General features: G+C 33.1%; 1 protein-coding gene across 3 annotated transcripts in view; it reads right to left on the bottom strand.

Annotated features, from left to right (window-relative positions):
• Positions 1–19,403, bottom strand: part of LOC111043544 (filamin-A) — a 221,640-nt gene that overhangs the window by 118,140 nt on the left and 84,097 nt on the right. For 2 of the 3 annotated variants that reach the window (XM_039443087.1, XM_022328524.2), the window contains 7 exons: positions 17,911–18,101; positions 15,293–15,400; positions 9,906–10,013; positions 8,692–8,854; positions 7,700–7,924; positions 5,180–5,746; positions 2,337–2,519 (listed from right to left, as the gene is read on the bottom strand). In XM_039443087.1, the coding sequence (XP_039299021.1) occupies positions 2,337–2,519; positions 5,180–5,746; positions 7,700–7,924; positions 8,692–8,854; positions 9,906–10,013; positions 15,293–15,400; positions 17,911–18,101 (1,545 nt within the window). The remainder of the gene's footprint in view (positions 1–2,336; positions 2,520–5,179; positions 5,747–7,699; positions 7,925–8,691; positions 8,855–9,905; positions 10,014–15,292; positions 15,401–17,910; positions 18,102–19,403) is intronic. The other variant, XM_039443088.1, reaches the window with a different exon arrangement.

Raw genomic sequence — 19,403 nt, forward strand, 5'->3', positions numbered from 1 at the left:
TTCTCTGAAGGGCATCATTGAACTATATTGTTTATGTTTCTGGCCAGTAATCACAGGTTTAATATGAACATTGTATGCACTCCCATAGCATATTATTCCATAATTTATTCTAGAACCAATAATTGCATGGTATAATTGTAACAATACTTCTTTTGGACATAACTGTCTGAGGTAATAGAACATCCTTATGTATACAAATAACTCATTTTTTATCTTCTGTACATGATCTGACCAAGTGAGCCTACTATCCAATATGAGGCCCAGATACTGAGCAATTGGTATGTGCTTGTTTTATTGTTTCACAGTTACACAATATATTATTCGCCTGTTGCGCACAATCTAATTTATGGAAGTAAATACTAGTTAACTCCTGATCCGTGTTTTGAAGATTAAATTGTATTATATTGGATTTGTCTGTGTTGATAGTTAATTTATTTTCGCAAAACCATCACCTAAGGTGCTTAAGATTCATTTTTAATTTATTTTTAAGTTCTTGATTTGTTTTGGCCGAATAAAATATAACTGTATCGTCTGCAAATGATATAATCTTTCCCTGTCACCATCCGTCAAATCGTTAATAAAGACCAGGAATAAAGTACTTGATAACACTGATCCTTGAGGAATACCTATGGTAATGTCCCCGGGTTCACTCAACGTATCGTTAATTCTGACCCTTTGACTCCTATTAGATAGGAGCAAATCTAACCATATTCTAGCAGCATCTTAACCAATCATTAGCAATTCCTCTTACTCCTGATAAATCAAGTTTTTTTAGAAGCATGTTTTTATCAATAGCATCATATGCTTTAGAGATATCAAGAAACAGAGCTGCACACTAAAACTGTCATTTATTTTGAAATGAGATTTTTAATTGCCGCTTCTGTACTTCTTCCTTCACGGAAACCATATTGGTTAACTTTAAAAAAGTTATTATTTTTATAAAAGTTTTCAAGTCTAATCTTGAATATTTTTTCTAAAATCTTGGAAAAACCGGTAAAAGTGAAATTGGGCGGAACTGATCTATGTTTTTACAATTTGGCTTTTTAGGAATAGGTATAACTACGCTGTGTTTGAACATGCTTGAGGATTTTCCTTTGACAATACTCAGGTTAATTAGATCGGTTAATCTGTTCAAATAATTCATGTAAGTTTTTTTAATCATACTTGTGCTTATTCCATCAACACCTGGCGAAGATTTGTTTTTCAATTTTCTTATTAGGTTATACTTGCTACTTCCTCCGGATTTGTAGGGTGGAGAAAAATCGAATTAGTTGGAGATTTGTATGGAAACCTTATTTTTGATATTCTAGCAGACTCTTCCCTGGTTTGCAATGTGGTTTGTTCTAATTGATCATTCATTTTATTCACAACATTTAGAAAATAAGAATTAAACGAATTAGAAATTTTATTACTATCATGTATGCTATTTCCCTGCTCATCAACAATTAGTTTTAGTTGTTTTTTTTTTAATAATAAAATAATAAATCTAATAATAAATATCTTCACTGCATCAAAATAAAACATAAACACAAACTCAAGGAAGGCAGAAAAAAAGAGAGACAGAGTGAGAGAGAGAAAGAACGAGTGAGGAAGCCTGTGAAGAAGTAGTGGGTGGAGAATTATGTTTAGAGAATTGCAAATGACAGGTATCATTAGTCAGTAGTCAGACGCTCCCGCGAGAACTACTCAAGGTCACTTGCTCATACATTGTTGCCAAATTTCTGGTTGCCATTTGTACAGTAGAACCGTTTTTGTATATTTCTGGAAAATTATACATGGGTGATGATAGCCCTACCTGGCGGTAGAACGCTGAACTAAAATTTATACATTTCATACAGCTTCCCAACTTATGACAACTAAAAAAAACTTTTATTATTTTTTATTGACGTCCATTTACTTTGAATACCATTATAATCGATTTAATCAAGTTCTTTGAACCTTGAAGATTATTGAACAATATTTTTTAGGCATTTTTGAAATTCGGGAGATGAGTTATTAATGGAAAAACAAGTGGCAGCCGTATATGGCTGCCATAAGTAGGGGCAGTATTTGTAATGGCGAAATTAACATGAAATTATATATATATATATATATATATATATATATATATATATATATATATATATATTTATAGTTAATTATTTTATGCAGTTAAGAATGTGCGTCTATATTGGTTCTAAACAGCGAAGAAATGTAATATGAAAATATGAATGGACATACAAAACAAACCAAGTGAGAAGTAAAAACGAGAAGATTCAAAATTGAATAACAAAAGTGTCTAACGTAGGCTCATCTCTTCGAAGACAATATTACTATTTTAGATTCAAGTACAGTACCTTCTTCGAAAGGAGTGTATTGTATTTTGTAAGCTCCATCAGCCAATGGTGTGATCATATTCTCAGTATGTGAGCCAGATGGATTTGTGATTGTGCATGTTACTTTCTTGTCATCGATCTTCCCTGGCTTGCCAACAGCACCATAATCTACAGTGAATTCAGTTGGAGAGTCGACGTAGACACCTGTCAATAAATAACTAAACATTAAAACACAGTTTGAAACTCAATTCTTTCTCTTCATAGATAGATTGATATATGCATTTTATTTACACTCTAGAATATAAAAAGTGATGTGGGCGAAATTGAGGCAATAAGAGGCCCCTCTTCCACTTGACCCACGATAGATAGATAAATAGATTTTCTTCATAGAAGAAAAGCTTCCTTGTCTACAGAACAGCTTAACATAATCAGAATATGAATGAATGAATCATTAAATAACAATGAATTTCAAGAATATTAGTCTGTTACAAAATCTAAAAATAAATGAAGGAATAACGAAAAATAAGCTATTCTAAGAGGAATATTTGTGTTCTAACATCTTGGTACACCAATGAAAAATGAACTTAAAAATCAGCAGAACACACAATTTTTAGATCACAGAGAACCATGCACACGCATTTTCACAAGGATGACGCATGCAGAAACAAATAGGCTATGGATTTGAAAAACTTGTTGCCTGGATCATTCAATATCAAAATTGAATTTTTTATGAATGTTTAATTTATAAAATATTGTGAATATTGTAAAATGTACGCTATCGACTTTTCAGACAACAGTAGTTGACTACAACTTAGGGAAGCCTATAACTATTACGATAATTATAGGCTGATACAAACTTATTTTTTATTCATAGAAAATGTTAATATATTAAAATACATTTTGTAACGAATATTTCAACTAAAACACAAGTAATCTTTATTTGTAATCTTGCAGATGAAAAAGAATCGATGATTTGGTTGCTGCAGGTTATATGACAGTCAACCTTCAAGAAATGTTAGTTTTATTTTTGTTTGCTCATTGTTTAACTTGTTGATAATGTATTAGAACATAATAATATAATTATAAATATATAATAATATTTATACAGAATAGATAATAAACTATATTGATTATAATTGCTATAGAACCTATTACTTTGAAATTTACATTCACTCCCTTCTAGTTACATCATAATAACAAACTCACTATCACATTTCAGACTACATTTACTAGAACTGATAAACAATCAAAAATATTAATATCAAGCAACAATAAACTAAGCAAAATAAACCACACATTCACGGGATTATTTGAAAGAAATAGAAATAACACATAAGTATACTTCAAGATACAAACAATAAAAATAAAAAATTATAAAAAGAGAGTGAATTATGAATCACGGGATTATTTGAAAGAAATAAAAATAACACATAAGTATACTTCAAGATACAAAAATTAAAAATAAAAAATTATAAAAAGAGAGTGAATTATGAATCACGGGATTATTTGAAAGAAATAAAAATAACACATAAGTATACTTCAAGATACAAACAATAAAAATAAAAAAATATAAAAAGTGAGTGAATTATGAAAATTGCTTTTAAGATAGCATTTCGATTTTTCAATCACTGCCGACAGCTTAAAATCACTTGCAAGCTAGCAGCTCAGCAGTCCTGTATAGTATACCAGACTGAGAACAATCTCTCATTTGAGCAGTTTGGCAGTCAATGCTGTTTCAACAAGTTTCATCGGGTAATATTAAAATCCAGGATTAGTATTGAACGATTACTGGACTACTACAATAAACGTCTAGACTACTTGGGAGTGTGGCTTCATTCCTACCAAGCAGGGTTCACTGACAGAAGAAATGGTCTGGCATATGCGACTCTCAGTTGGCGATAAACAAAGAGCATGTGACTGACCACGGGTTTGTCTAAGGAGGTTCAGAACTTGTTGGGAAATTTCATGAAAACATGTAGGTATGCAAGGGCTGACTCTCCTAATACGAGTAATTATTGTGAATGTGAAGAGATCCACAAAGTATGGACAATATTGCTTAAGAATGGCAATTGTATTAGCTTCCTGGTGGGTTGCCCAAATCGTACCTGGCAGATGAAGAGGCTATGCAGTTGCGAACTATGCAGGCTGAACTGTTCTCACATTTTTTAGTTGTTAGTTTTCTATGATTCTATTCAATCTTATAGTGAAAGATCCACACTCGAAGAATGAATATTTGTATACAATTTTATGCTCATCCAACTGTCGACCTTTCTTTTTTATCGAAACCACTGCGAACCATACGCTCATATATTATATGTATATCTTCTAATAAATCTCATTTAGAAATAAAATTTTGTCAGCAGTGACGTCGATCAGGATTCCACTTTTAGATGTTATCGAAATAGGAGATGTTGATGGAGAAATTTAGTTGATAAAACAGATTATTCAATTGAGTTAGATTACAGGTTACTAATACATAACATAATGAAAAGTTGGCCTTATAAAAAATGCAATTATAGAAATAATTAAAATGCAAGATGAAGAAAATTGACTAAATACAAAAATAGCAACATGTAAGTAGAACACAAAATACATAAAATTAACCATATACAAAAGTTGCGATTATACAGAGAATTAGAGCACAAAATATAAAAGTATATTAACGACAAAAATTCCAATTATATATGTCAGTGAAACACAATATAAAGAGTTAAAAAAGACAAATATTACAAGGCTAAGATTATAGCTGAATCGCAGTCTAGTTAATAGATAAATAAAACATAAAAAGGGTAGGCTATCGATATATAGTGAGTGAATGAAACCACACATAGATCAACCAATGATTGCCCACACATTCGAGTTACCATGTAGCTGGATGCCACTGCCAGAAGCCTTGATCCGTTCGACACTGGGCTCAGGCATGATGATCGCCTGGAAGGGAGAGCCGGGGATATGGAGGTCATTGAAGGTGATGTTGATGCTGTAGTCACCCATTTCAGTGGGCAGATATGCGACAGAACAGGTGCCGTCACCGTTGTCACGACAATTGATGGCAGCTTCACAGGGGCCTTCGACAGTGACTCCCAGGCCTCCTTGTCCTGCACCGCGGGTATCGATCATGAACTCAGCTGGATGCCCGACGGTGCCATGCTCTAACCCTGGGCCACTGGCCCTCACACGGTCTGCATCACTGCTATGCAGACTGGTCAGCCGATAGGGGGTTGGTGACACTGGTTCTCCGCCGAACGAGATGCTCAACAGATACTCGCCGAGCTCTGTCGGGATGAAGTTGACCAGGAAGCCCTCGTGGGTGGGGATGACGTGCGCTTTGACGCGACTCCCTGACGGTGATGTGATTGCCACCGCGAACTCTGCCTTGCCCGCGCCCTGTGTTATAACCCGGAATTGCTGCAGGCTGTTGACTGGGGCAGCTGCATCCAGCACACAACTTGCATTTCAATCAACTACAACGCTGTCATTGCTAACTTAATTATCGCATTCCAAATATGAAATTTGCAATTGAATATAATAATATTTATACTTAATTGTCTAGTAGTTTTGGATTGTCGATTGACTGCTACTTTATAAGGATTGAAATTCTATTTCAACAAACTACAAGATTGTTTCGGTAACATAAGTACCTAATTATTATATTATAACTTCTCGTTTAGGCTCAACTCACAATTACGCAACTCAGGTCGAGAAGAGACTCGACTTTAGTCGAGAGCATGTGTTTCCAATTGGTGACACTCGGACCAGTCAATTCTAGTCTCCGTGACGTCACCATTTGAAAACACATGCTCTCGATTAGAGTAGAGTCTCTTCTCGACCTGAGTCGCGTAAGTGTGAGTTGAGTCTAAGAAGGTTAAACTTTGTAATTTGCCAACTTGAAATGGATAAATTGCATTACAATAAACTACCGTTATAACTATAGACAAGCGTTAGCATATCAATTCGCAAGGTAGCAAACGTTGAAAATTTTACAAGACAGCAATGCTGTGATGGTGTTTGAAAGAAAGGAAGATTGATGGGCCGAACTATGAGACTGGTGCGTGGAGACTATGGGAAAATCTGGAAATGGAAGAAATTCTGCAAGGCAAGAGAATATTCTCAGATTTGTCTAGGATAAGCTGGCTAGTACACTTGCACAGTGGCTGTACAAAGGAATAATAAAGTCATACTAAAAGAAAAATTGGTGACAAAAATGCAGTGATAAGATGTATCGATAGACGGATGATGTAGAGAAAGACTGGAGAGCGTTGAAAGTCAGATAGGATGGATAGAGGAGAAACAGATATTTGGAGGATGATTGTGGAAAAGGCCAAAGCTCACATCGGGCTGTAGCGCCAGCAAAACACAGCAACACATTTATCGAAAAGGTAAAACTTTGTAGAATGTTATCTCCCTACTTTCATTTCATTTAAATAATATAAAACCTATGTTGACAACACAATGTCATTCAATTTAATTCAACAAAATAAAATTATAAAATTGATCCTCATTTCAAATGTGGAAGTCCATCTACTTGCATTTCAATGATCTACGTTGTTAACAAAATCTTCATAATATGCTTTCTTATTTTGAAAGTACAAAATATTATAGACTATTGTCTGCCAACTCTGTATAGATTGAATTAAATAGAAGAGGCGTCCAACTAATCAACACAATAATAAATCTGTAAAAATAATGATAAAATGATATTTATCAGTTTTTCCTCAGAAATATTTATGATTTTGGTAACTTTATATTATACAAATCGAAAAACTTTGAGATATGTAATCAGTGAAATTTTCCAAAAGTGTTATTTACAACCTTGAGGATCACTGGATATCATAACATATAAAACATCTACAAACAATATTTATTATTTGATATTTCATTGAGTATTCAGTAGAAAATGTATCAACTGGATCCCACGATCTGTTAAGATATGTATATCAGGGTTTAAAACACCTTCATTGAATAATTTTCTGTTATTCAATATATGAAAATGTATGGAATATGAACATAAGTTTACAATCTTCTTTATATTAATGAATATTGAGAATCTTCATCATGTTCATCTTATTACTCAATACCTATTTAGATTTAGAAATAAGAATATGAAATGGAATTCATTATCAGTTAATATTGCAGAGTAATCTTGAAGCTGGATTCTCACAAATCAGTGACAGTAATCAGTGAAAATATGATTCCCATGAGTTCTAATTGGATTATTTTCACTCGACCCGGCTGAGCAAGTATGAATAGTCCCATTAGAACTTATGCAATTGATATTTTCACTGAGCAGATTACGCTCAGTCACTGATCTGTTGGAGTCCAGCTTTATTTAATATACAGCTAAATGCATGAGCTGAATTCAGATGAAGAGCATTTTTACTTACTTGGCTCTAATCCATCAACACGTATCTTGGAAACATCAACATGGGGACTAACGGGAACTCGAAGTGGGGACTGCGGAACCTGGAGGCCCCCATAATTAACATTGATGGTGTAATTGCCAGGGGTAGGTGCACAATAGTCAACATTGTAAGTTCCATCCTCATTGTCAGTCACTTGAATTGGTATGGGAACGTTCTTCTCGTTGCTAACAGATACATCTACTTCTCCTGCAATTGTGAAGCTTATTTAAGTGTTTTAATTTAAAACTATCGTTATTCAAACGCTTTATACTGAATCTTGATAAGACCACCTTAGCTTCACTACAACTTGTATCAAAGTAATCATAAAAATTTTTAAATCCATACTTATTCAGAAATGCAAACAAAATGCAATACAGAATACAGTAAATACCGAAAATTCAGTGCAAAAACGGATTTTTCGGTACGGTAATATATTAAAATTTCTGTTCAAAATTCAATTCTTTTTGATATTCTGTTAATAAGTTATATAATCTTAGTTATCATATCTAAGATTACATGTAAAATACATCTAAACCGATATTGATCACTTCACTATTTCCTATTATTTACGAATATTAGAAATTACTGTACTTGCAAAAAATGTTCAGGTTGACTAAATGCCGTTCATTTAGGCTTAAACATCCGGGAAGAAATTCTCAGTTTCAATGTTGTTACATTATACCTTGTATAATACAAGGCATCCATTTGAGCTATGATGCTATTTTGCTGGTATACCATAAGCAATCTTGACGTGAATTGCAATATAGAAATGATGACTCTTTTTTTTGCTTGTGCATGGGTAATGGGATGAGATGATCAAACGTCTATGCCTACCCGCAGGGATTCGAACCCACGACCAGGTAGCGCTAGCCGATGAAGAGTACAACGTGTTTGTCATCTCGGCTATCCTGGCCGGTAATCTAACATTAAAATGATTTAATTACCTTACCATTAATCTTAAAATGACTTCTAACCTTGGCCAGCATCCCGGCAGTCAACATTGAAATGAGTTGGCGTGTTTGATTTGACTCCTTTTTCAACACCGGGTCCAAATATTTGCACTCTCGAAGGATTCAGAGGCTGGGATACAATCACTCTATAAGGACTCTTGTTTGTGGCCACTCCTCCATAGTTAACCTACATCATCATGCATTAGATAAAGTTCAATGTCATATCAAAGAAAATATTGTTATAATAGCAATAATCAATTATAGTAGCCAAAATAACATGTTTACACACCAGGCTGTTATAACAAAAGAATTTTTCATCACCCAGACATGAGTTCATTATTTTATTTTCAAGACAAACTAGTTATCAATGCCCACTTTCATTTAGTTTTTAGAAAAAGGTTCTAAAGTATACACATCATAAACGTTGTGAATTTTGGAATTATTAATGATTGAAAAATTATTTAATTTCTCATAAATGTAAAGGGTTCGCACTCAAGAATTATTTTAGAAGAACAAGAAATACTGGCGTAGGCCTACCAGTATAGAATAGAAGACTACTTGTCAAGTACAGAATGAAATACTTCAAATTTATCTCTCAAATGATTCATTCGAAGCTTATCTCAATAATGACAGTCTGCAATAAGATGATAATGTCTCGATGATACAAAAAAATGGAGGAAATATATCCTCTGAATGAAAAGAGAGAAAAAATAGAGTACACAGCTCAGTTTAGACAGATAGACCAACTGTTTTTCAGATTTTTTAAAATGCATTGTCTTTTAATAAAGAACAGATCATTTGAATCGTTACTTCTAATGGCAAACAATAATCATCAATATAAATAAACAATAATCAAACATCAACTCAACAATATCACGTTGTGGATGCAGTCACTTGCTTTTTAGCCCAGTCAAAAATTATAAAAAGTTCATTTTGTACGGTGAATTGTACAAAGGGAGAGGGAGTGCCCCCTCTGCTATATTCAGGTATATTAAGAATTGTGTCTTCTCTGAGTTATTTGCTTGGTGAGTTAGTTATTATTTGGATTTTTTTTGCATGTAATATTTTAAACTACTTTTTGAAGTGCATTACAATTATTTCGATTTTTCATCTTTTTCTGCACATCTTTAATATTCAAGGAATTTAGTATCAAAACCTACATTTGAAAAATGGTATATTAATAAATGATGATATTATTACAGTGATGAAGACATGAAGTAGGCTACTGGAAAACTTACTTGAACTGTGTGTCTACCACCAGATTTCGGAGTATATGAGCAAGTATGAGTTCCATTTCTATTATCTTTCACATTAACGTCAACTTTATTATTCTTGGCGTCCAAAACCTGGAAGAAGCCGTATCAGATTTTTAAGTTCAAATTCAAAATTTTGTTCAGAGAACCTGAAGGAGCTTTTCGTCTAAGTTAATAGAGAAAACGTTCTGTTATAGCATTCAAATTGCGTACTATGAGTGTCATTTCATAAATATTGCACACTATTTTTTTTTCATTTACATTTCTCATTTATATTGGAATATCTCTCGACATTCCTTCAATATAGTCTCCCTGCTTTTAAATGACCAAGTCCCACTGATTTAGAAATAGAAATAGAAATATATTTATTAGCCGATAAATACTTAAAATAGTACAGTGGGCCATGTCACATATAAACATCTCAATACAGAAAAATACAGGTTACAACATACCTATAAACATCAATCAATAATTATAACATAACAATTCTCGTAATTATATAAATATATCAGTCAGCTTGGAAAAAATTATTTATTATATCACAAGGGAGATCAAAGAACTCACCAACACTGTACAGTGGGTTCTCTAAAAGCATCCTTTTCACTTTTGTTTCGAAAACAGATATACTCAGATTCCTGGAACACAGCGGTAATCTATTGAAAGCTATTATTGATAGAACGTCAGATTGACACTGCAACTTTCTCAATCTTACATAGGGAACATCCAAATAATTACTCTGTCTAGTGTCGTGCCTATGCATTTCTGATCTACACTTCAAAGTATGCAACTCATTTTTTACTTTCATCAGAAGAAGCATAACATACAAACTGAACACTGTCATAATATGTTGTGATTTAAAAAGAGGACGACAATGCGCATAGTAGTCTGAACCAGTCATTATTCTCAGTATTTTTTTTTTGGAGTAATAGAATTCTTCCCACATTAGCTGCCCCACCCCAGAGAATGAGCCCGTACATCATTACACTCTGGAAAAACCCAAAGTATGAAATCTTCAAATACTGATGAGGAACAAGATTTTCCAGTCGTCTTAACAGAAACACCACCCTGCTGAGTCGTCCACACACCCAATCAATGTGACTTGTCCAAGTTAGCTTGGAATCCAACATTATACCAAGGAATTTAACGGTTTCAATTTCATTCGTCACGTTTCTCAGATTAAAAATCATAGTCTGCGTTTTCGCTTCATTCAAAGAAAGGTAGTTAGCCTGGAACCAAGCCGATACATTCTCATAGGCACTGCTCATCTGGGTCCTCAGCAATTCCAAATCAACATTACTGGAGAACAATGATGTGTCATCGGCGTAGCTTACAATCTGGTTTTCCATGCATAAAGAAATATCATTCACCATTATGATAAACAATAACGGGCCGAGTACCGAGCCCTGTGGAACCCCATACTCTATATCACGCGCATGAGAAAAACAACCATCCACACTAACTGTCTGCTTGCGATCCGTCAAATAAGACATCAAAAGCCGATTAACCGAACCCCCAACACCATAGTAAGAAAGTTTCGACAACAATATACTGTGGTCAACAATATCGAACGCTTTACTGAGGTCACACATGGTCACACCTGCAAACCCTTTCTTTTCAAAGCTATTGAGAACATTTGTAACAATTTTGTTGACAGCATCTGTAGTTGATCTACCGGTTCTGAATCCAAACTGAGACGACGAGAAGAGACCCTTCTCTTCGAAATACTTCCCTAATGATCTTGCTATCACAGTCTCAAATATTTTTCCAAAGATTGGCACCACCGATATAGACCTGAAGTTGACAGGATTATCCAGACTCCCACTCTTATAAATTGGTACTGTTTTAGCATGCTTAAGACAGTATGGAAAAACTGCATCCTCGATACAGTGATTAATACAGGTGGTAAGTGGATACACAACAAAAGATATAACAGATTTAATTAGTGAGCCTGAAAGTTGGTAAATATCCCTACTGGTGCTATTTTTCATCTTCAATACTATGTCGCTAATCAATTCACAAGATACTGGACTCAGCTGAAACGCGGACTCAGGAGGAGGAGTGACATTTATGATTTGTTCAGCAGATTTAGGTGGTTTATTTTTTATTGTATCACGTAATTGCTTGACTGACCTGATAAAGAACTCATTGAAAGTATCAGGTGTTATTGAAATTCTCTCTTTTGTACACTTTGCTGTTTTAGACTCTTCACGGATGATACTCCAGGCTGCTGAACATTTATTTGACGCCTTATCAATTTTGAGTGCATTATATTGTAATTTAGCTTTATTCAGTTCATAACGATATAGTTTCCTCACATTCTTGAATGATTGTTTATCATGAGCTAACTGACTTATCCCATACTTGTCATATGCTAACAAAACACAGTTTCTCAAGGTCAATAATGATTGGTTAATCCAAACCAACGTCATCTTTTTACTTGTATCTGACATTTTCCTTATCATTCTCTTAGGGAAAAATTCGTTAAATAGTTGCAGGAATAGGTCAAAGAATGTATTGAAATTTTCTTCTCCACCAGGAAATATAAGAACACCATGCCAGTTGACTGAACTCAAGCTTTGACAAAAATTCAAAATTTTATTACTTGTTATAGGTCTAATAAGTCTAGTAGGACCGCCCAACCTATCATATCTACTTTTAAAATCAGGGGCAATATTGTCCAGCAACACGCTGAAAGATAGAATAATGGTCACTTAGAACGAAATTTTTTACTTCTGTGATATATGAACTGCTGTTTAAATTGGTCGCCACATTATCCAAACAGGCTGCACCTCGAGTTGGCTCGAAGCAGGTTAAATGTAAGTCATTCGCTCTCAAGTATTCATCAATTCAATAGTCTCTCTGGAATCATTCTCAATTACATTTATATTGAAATCCCCACCAACCACGAATTTATACCCAGTTCTATTCATAGTTAATGATAGAAATAGTCTCTCAAGGCTAGCATGGAACATATTTAGATCACCAGTCGGTGAACGGTAAAGAGCTACTATTTTTATTCTCTGTACTGGAAGAACTATACACGCAAATTCATGGTTCAATTCTGAGCAAAAATTTTCTACATTTATTTTCCTGATTGGATAATTTAGACTATCAGAGACAAACAACGCAACTCCACCGTGTTTCTTGTTACTTCTACAAAACGCACTGATCAATGAATAATTTTGGAGTTTGATGAGTTCAAGCTCCTCAGTCTACATCCAGTGCTCCGAGAAACACAAAATGTCGATCTTTTCCTGTGAATTTATCAAGTCCACTTCTGGTGTCTTGTTACGCAAACATTGAATATTACAGTAAAGAATGTTCACACTATTCACCGTACTCAAATTATTTTTTCTTGAATAATTTGATTGTAATGATATTGAAGTTGAAATATCATCTTTTTTAGATCTACACCCATTATCTGATGTCCGAAATTGATCATATTCAACATCGGACAGCCCTCCTACTTTTTTAGAATTATAGGCTCCCCACAGCTAGCAACTGAATTATAATTCAGCTCACTTAAAATACACTTGACAATATATTCTTTACCCCAATAATTCAGGTGCAGACCATGCTGTGTATGAAACTCGATTCCAAGCCCAATCAACTTAGAAACTGTAACATTTTTTAAATGCTTACTTATTTTATTAATCTCTTTATTTGTCCACGTAATAGCTTCATTAACACAAGATCATTTAGGAAGATCATATCTATAGGGGACATCAAAGACAAAAACTCTTGTATGCCTCATCTCTTGAAGCCTACGACACAGTGTTGATATGAATTCCTTGGCTTCATTCCTAGACACATCAATTGTCCCCGCTACGAATACAGCTACATCTCTTGGTCCAAGGTTAGAACAATCAGTTATAGATTCTTTGGTTACATCCTGAAATTTAGCGCCAGGCTTTAGAATACTTTTAATGTCAGAATTATTACTTTTATTAATTAGTTTATAAAAAACATTTCTGCCCTGACTATCCATGTACAGCCTGATTTTTGTTTTGGGTGCTGACATTCTTGTTGCGGGTGTTGTGGAAGAAAGAGGTTGTTTATTGGGTTGACTAGGCTTTGAATTTATCCGACTCCTCCTCTTCTTAGTAGGCTCACTACTCAAAGTCTGTGAAAAATTGTTCGTAGTTTCTAGGCGGGTTTTGTTTGTTACACTACAGCTGACGTTTTGCGCATTGTTGCAGCATCATCCATTCCATATTAGTGGTATCAACCAGTGCAATATTTATGAAATATCCCTCGTATAACATTTCAGAAAAAGTGATCATGTGGGAAGTACTGTGAAATTTATCTTAATGATAATAAAATTTTCTATTATTTATCAAGTACATAGATAATCTGTTCTCTAATAGCTAGAGCACATGAATGTTCTATTGCTATAGTGAGGTCCACGTTATAATGGCAGTGGATGAAGATAGGAGAACAGCGTTGCCGATTGTCTGCCATAAATAATTATATTTCTACTTTGTTGAAAACTGATTTGACAACGTTGCGGAGCTACAGAAAGATAGCACTATCTGTTTTGCCGATTGATAGACAAGGCTAGCAGCACCTATGTTAATAAAATACTGCCATTATAACGTGCAACTCACTATAGAGAGGAATAGGGTTTCGTTGTTTGATTTTTTCTCCACTCTTTTATTTAATACTTCAAAGAGTACAGAGATAATAACATATTAACATCAAATTATTATTATTAGAAAATCCAGCAAATGGATTAAATTTGCGAGGGATGCCAAAACATGAACATTTTAAAATATCCATCGCTATACTGTAGATATGTCAACAAGAAAACAGGCCAAACATACTACAGGCCTGACAGTGATCTGATTAAAAAGCATGAGGATCAGTTATAGTAGTGACAAGATATCATTCAGGCTAACAGGAAATTATAAAATTTGATTTAAAATTAACATAGTTGAGTTTCAAAATAATTATTCTATTTGCAATATAATAAAGAATTTTTTTGTTTTTCATAAGGGATTGATATTCCCCCGTAATTCTGTTTCTGATTGTATTGAATCAGTTATATCATTTCCTGTATTCCTATATTGTATCACTACTTATAGTAGTAATTTTATTCATATTTTAAATATGAATTTAATTTTATTTATATATTTTTATTAATACAATGACAAATAATTTTCTGAGTGGGAGAGAGCAACAGGCTTAGCCCACAACTGCTCCTCTCCCAAATTTTATAAATAGTAACATTTAATTTATCAATACTTTTAAAATAACATGAATTTCAAATTATCTATGTAGAATTTCATCAATGAGTAATTTTAGTAAATTTGAGAATAGCCTTTTTTATTTTATTGTACAATTTGTTTTTTGTACTAATAATAATAATATACCTGAACATCAAGAGGAGCGGTTCCAGCTTTTTTTGTATCAACAGTGAATTCTGTTGGATTACCTTTTGATACCCCGTCTCTTTCAATACCTTTTCCTTGACATTTGACCTGTATGAAGAAGTAAAAAATATAATCAAAATTATATAAAGTTAAATAATGAAAGACATCACATAAATTATTAGTTAATATCGGAATAAAAATTCAACTAGTAGCTCCTGGAGTTTCATTCCAGTAGCATTTATACTCTCATGCCATAGCTGAATCCTTTCTTGGACAGCAAAAGAATCTAGCACTTTTGTTTCGCTCAAGAAATTTCGTCAGTTATGTAATAATATTTTTATAGTAATGTTCCTCTTTTAACTGTGCGTCGACGTACCGTATGTGTAAGGTTTTTTGATATTTTGCATTTTTTTAGGATAACATAAAAGAAAATGTTCCATACTGTTACTATTACTATGTACATAATCTAGCATTGAACATAGCAAGCAACTGATCAGGGATGACCTTATATAAAAAAATAATCTATCTACCTATTTGAAAAAATTTATTTTATTATTATCTTTTGTGAATATTAATTGAATGTCATCTACGTAAGATTTCTCATAAGAAAGTAGAATGGACAGTGCGGTAGTTGCAAAGTTGAAAATTGTGAATTCACTGCTGATTGATGACTTGGAATGTATGCTCTTATTTATATAGACCAATTATTTTGACCTTATTTGAACTAAGAAGGGTAAGGATTTCTATATATAATTTCTACTCAGAGAAATGATGTGAGAGGGTCTCTTGAAGCCTTCACTCCATACACTACCCCAAGATCTAGTACGCTAGGCTAAACAGTATTATTTATTTATTTTTAAATTGAAAATATACATAAATTATAGGATGATTGGTCAACAGGCTCACCAAAAGCTGTCCCTTTCACAAATTTAGATACCAATGGTTCCAAAAGTCAGGTTATGTTTCACTTCAATCAATTCTATATAATATTTAATATTGATTCAATTCAATACCATATATTGGTTGTTCAATTGATATTTTATATTGATTTATTGAAATAAAAACAATATAAATACCGGTACTTTTAGTACCCTTTTATTAAAAAGTTTTAAAGAAATAAATGTATTTAATATAGTTGAAATATATGAACTTTAAATATACTAGTAGTTCTGCGAACAGTAGACCTCACTCATGAATACAACTTTCAATCTAATGAGAAGGGCCAGTAGAATAAGTACAGTATATTGTGAAGATTTAGCCATGTCATCTATTATTTTCTCCATTGAAAGTGCTAGAGAAACTGTTTGAAGGGACACTGAACTTATCAAGGAAGTACCTTCATATCAAATACATACAAATTTTACCTCTTAAATGAAAAGACTAGGAAATTCTCAAAAAACCACCGATTCATTGATACTTAGAAATACCGGTTTCGGTCTTTATCAGAGTTTATCAGAGATTGACAATGGTATAATCACCGAAACCGGTCTTTCTAAGTATCAATAAATATGTGGTTTTTTGACAATTTCTTAGTCTTATTCATTTAATATGAATAATTACCACAATATCAACTTCTCAACTACACAAAAAGAAAAACAAAATTAACCTTTATACCTTTACATACAAATTTTTTCCACAACTGCAGTATTGGACTCCAATACAATAAAGATGTTTTTAAAATAATTTATCCAATTAATTTGATAAAATCATTTTAATAATAATAAGATGATTCAATTTTATTATTCTATCTAATCATAATAATTTATTTTATAATGATATATTATTAGAGTAAGATACAACAATTAGTATCATCTGCAAAAAATCTAGTAGGATCCAGATTTGAACCTGGGTCCCACAGTGTGAAAAGCCACAGTTTAACTAACTCGGCCACCATGTGCTCGTAACAGTAGATGCGAAAAAGTGTGAACATGAATTGCTGTATCTTCAAAGACATCCCTTCTGGATAGAGATTAGTCTACGGTTTTTTAAATTACAAAAAATCACAGGTCTTATAAAAAATCGTTACACATACGTTTCTGCGCCTTGTTTCAAAGAACTTGCATACCAAATTTCATCCAAATTGGACAATAACTGCGACTGTAACTGCGGTACAAACAAACAGACAAAAGCCGATCGAGTCGAAACTAAGACCTCAGCTTCGCTTCGGTCACTAAACTTTAGTCATTAATATATTTTGTTATTCAGAATTATATTAATGATAATGTTCATATTATCTAGAATAATTTTTTTTATTTTTACACTTTAACTTCAAAATGACCTATTGTCGAAAATAGTCGTTGAAATATTTTAAAGTTTTTAATAAAAGGGTTTAAAAGTTTTTATATTGTTTTTATTTGAATCAAGTAGCCCATATAAGCGAAGTGATTTTATGATTTATTGAAATATTATTAAGATTTAAGAAATATTTAGATCCAGCCAACGTGACTCACCCTGTTCTAGATAACTGCGTGAAGTCTACTTTTCACAGAATTGAATGAATAGTAATTTAATTAATAAAACTGTCATTTTATTATATCATAAGCTAATATCTAGTCCAAAATATTGAACCAGTACTAATGCAAATACTAATCAATGAAGGATTCAAGAGTTGAACTTACATTTTCTGGGTAGAAATCAGTATTGGGAGTAACATTGGCGATGTAAGGAGAGTTTGGAATGTCTTCATCATCACATACGATGTGAACCGCGTATTGACCAGGGATAGTTGGATAGTATCGCACATCTGCTGAGCCATCTCCATTGTCGTGACAGTCGATCTTTGCTTGTGATGGCCCTTCTATGCTGAACCCTATTCAACGAAAAAAAAACATAGGTACTGTGCATTTTGTTACGTTTTCAATGGAAGTTTTCTGTTACAGCATTGAGCACGGTATTCTATCCTTATGTTATAGCATGGGTGGAATTGGAATTCCAATTACAATTCTACCTATAGAAGAAACCTACCAATAGAATTGGAATGAATAGCATATCCTCAAAATTGGAATTAACGACTAACAGAATTCCGTACAGATAAAATTAATTTGTTAAATATTCAAGTTAATCGTTAATTTTTCAAATGAATAACTTTTAACGTTTAATAGTTAATTTATTTTCGTTACAATTTTAGTCCAGTCAATATAGACATAAAAAGTGGGTGTGCTTGCAATTTATATTGTAGTTCTGATTTTTTAATATATTATTTGGGTACATAAGAGAAGTCCAGAACCAATTTATTCATGCAAGATTTCCTTGTGCTAGATACAGAGTGGCCCGAAAACCTCGTATTTTCGGCTCATTTTCCAGTTTTCAGCTATTTCTTCCAAATATCATAATCGGACAGAAAAATTTGGTATCGCATTTTTTTAGATTACAAAATTCTGAATAAAATGTGATCATTCGGAACTCTCTATCTCCAATGAGTACTGAGCTATGATTTTTCAAAAATGAGTCAAATTTGAAGAAGAAATCAATTTTGATGAAATTTAATTTTTGATCAACAATATCTTCCGATTGTTACCATTTAGATGTATAATTCAAAATCCCTCAGGGCATATTTTTGTGCTCTACAATCTGAGACCAGGTAGAGCGCTCTATCTCATACAGATTTCCAGGTACACCTGACAACAATGCTCCTTGTATTGTGAAGAACACCTAATTTCCAGCTTCAACCATCATCACCAATTACATTGTCCTCACATTGATATTTCGCACAATGACATGAGTTCATGAGATTATGTTCTATGAGAATCACCCGTTAGATGCACTTAATGAAATCTGTATGAGATAGACTGCTCTACCTGGTCTCAGATTGTAGAGCACAAAAATACGCCCAGAGGGATATTGAATTATACATCTAAATGGTAACAATCGGAAGATATTGTTGATCAAAAATTAAATTTCATCAAAAATGATTTCTTCTTTAAATTTGACTCATTTTTGAAAAATCATAGCTCAGTATTCATTGGAGATAGAGAGTTTCGAATGATCACATTTTATTCAGAATTTTGTAATCTAAAAAAAATGCGATAACAAATTTTTCTGTCCGATTATGATATTTGGAAGAAATAGCTGAAAACTGGAAAATGAGCCAAAAATACGAGGTTTTCGGGCC

Source organism: Nilaparvata lugens, chromosome X (assembly GCF_014356525.2).
Source record: "Nilaparvata lugens isolate BPH chromosome X, ASM1435652v1, whole genome shotgun sequence".
Classification (NCBI taxonomy): domain Eukaryota; kingdom Metazoa; phylum Arthropoda; class Insecta; order Hemiptera; family Delphacidae; genus Nilaparvata; species Nilaparvata lugens.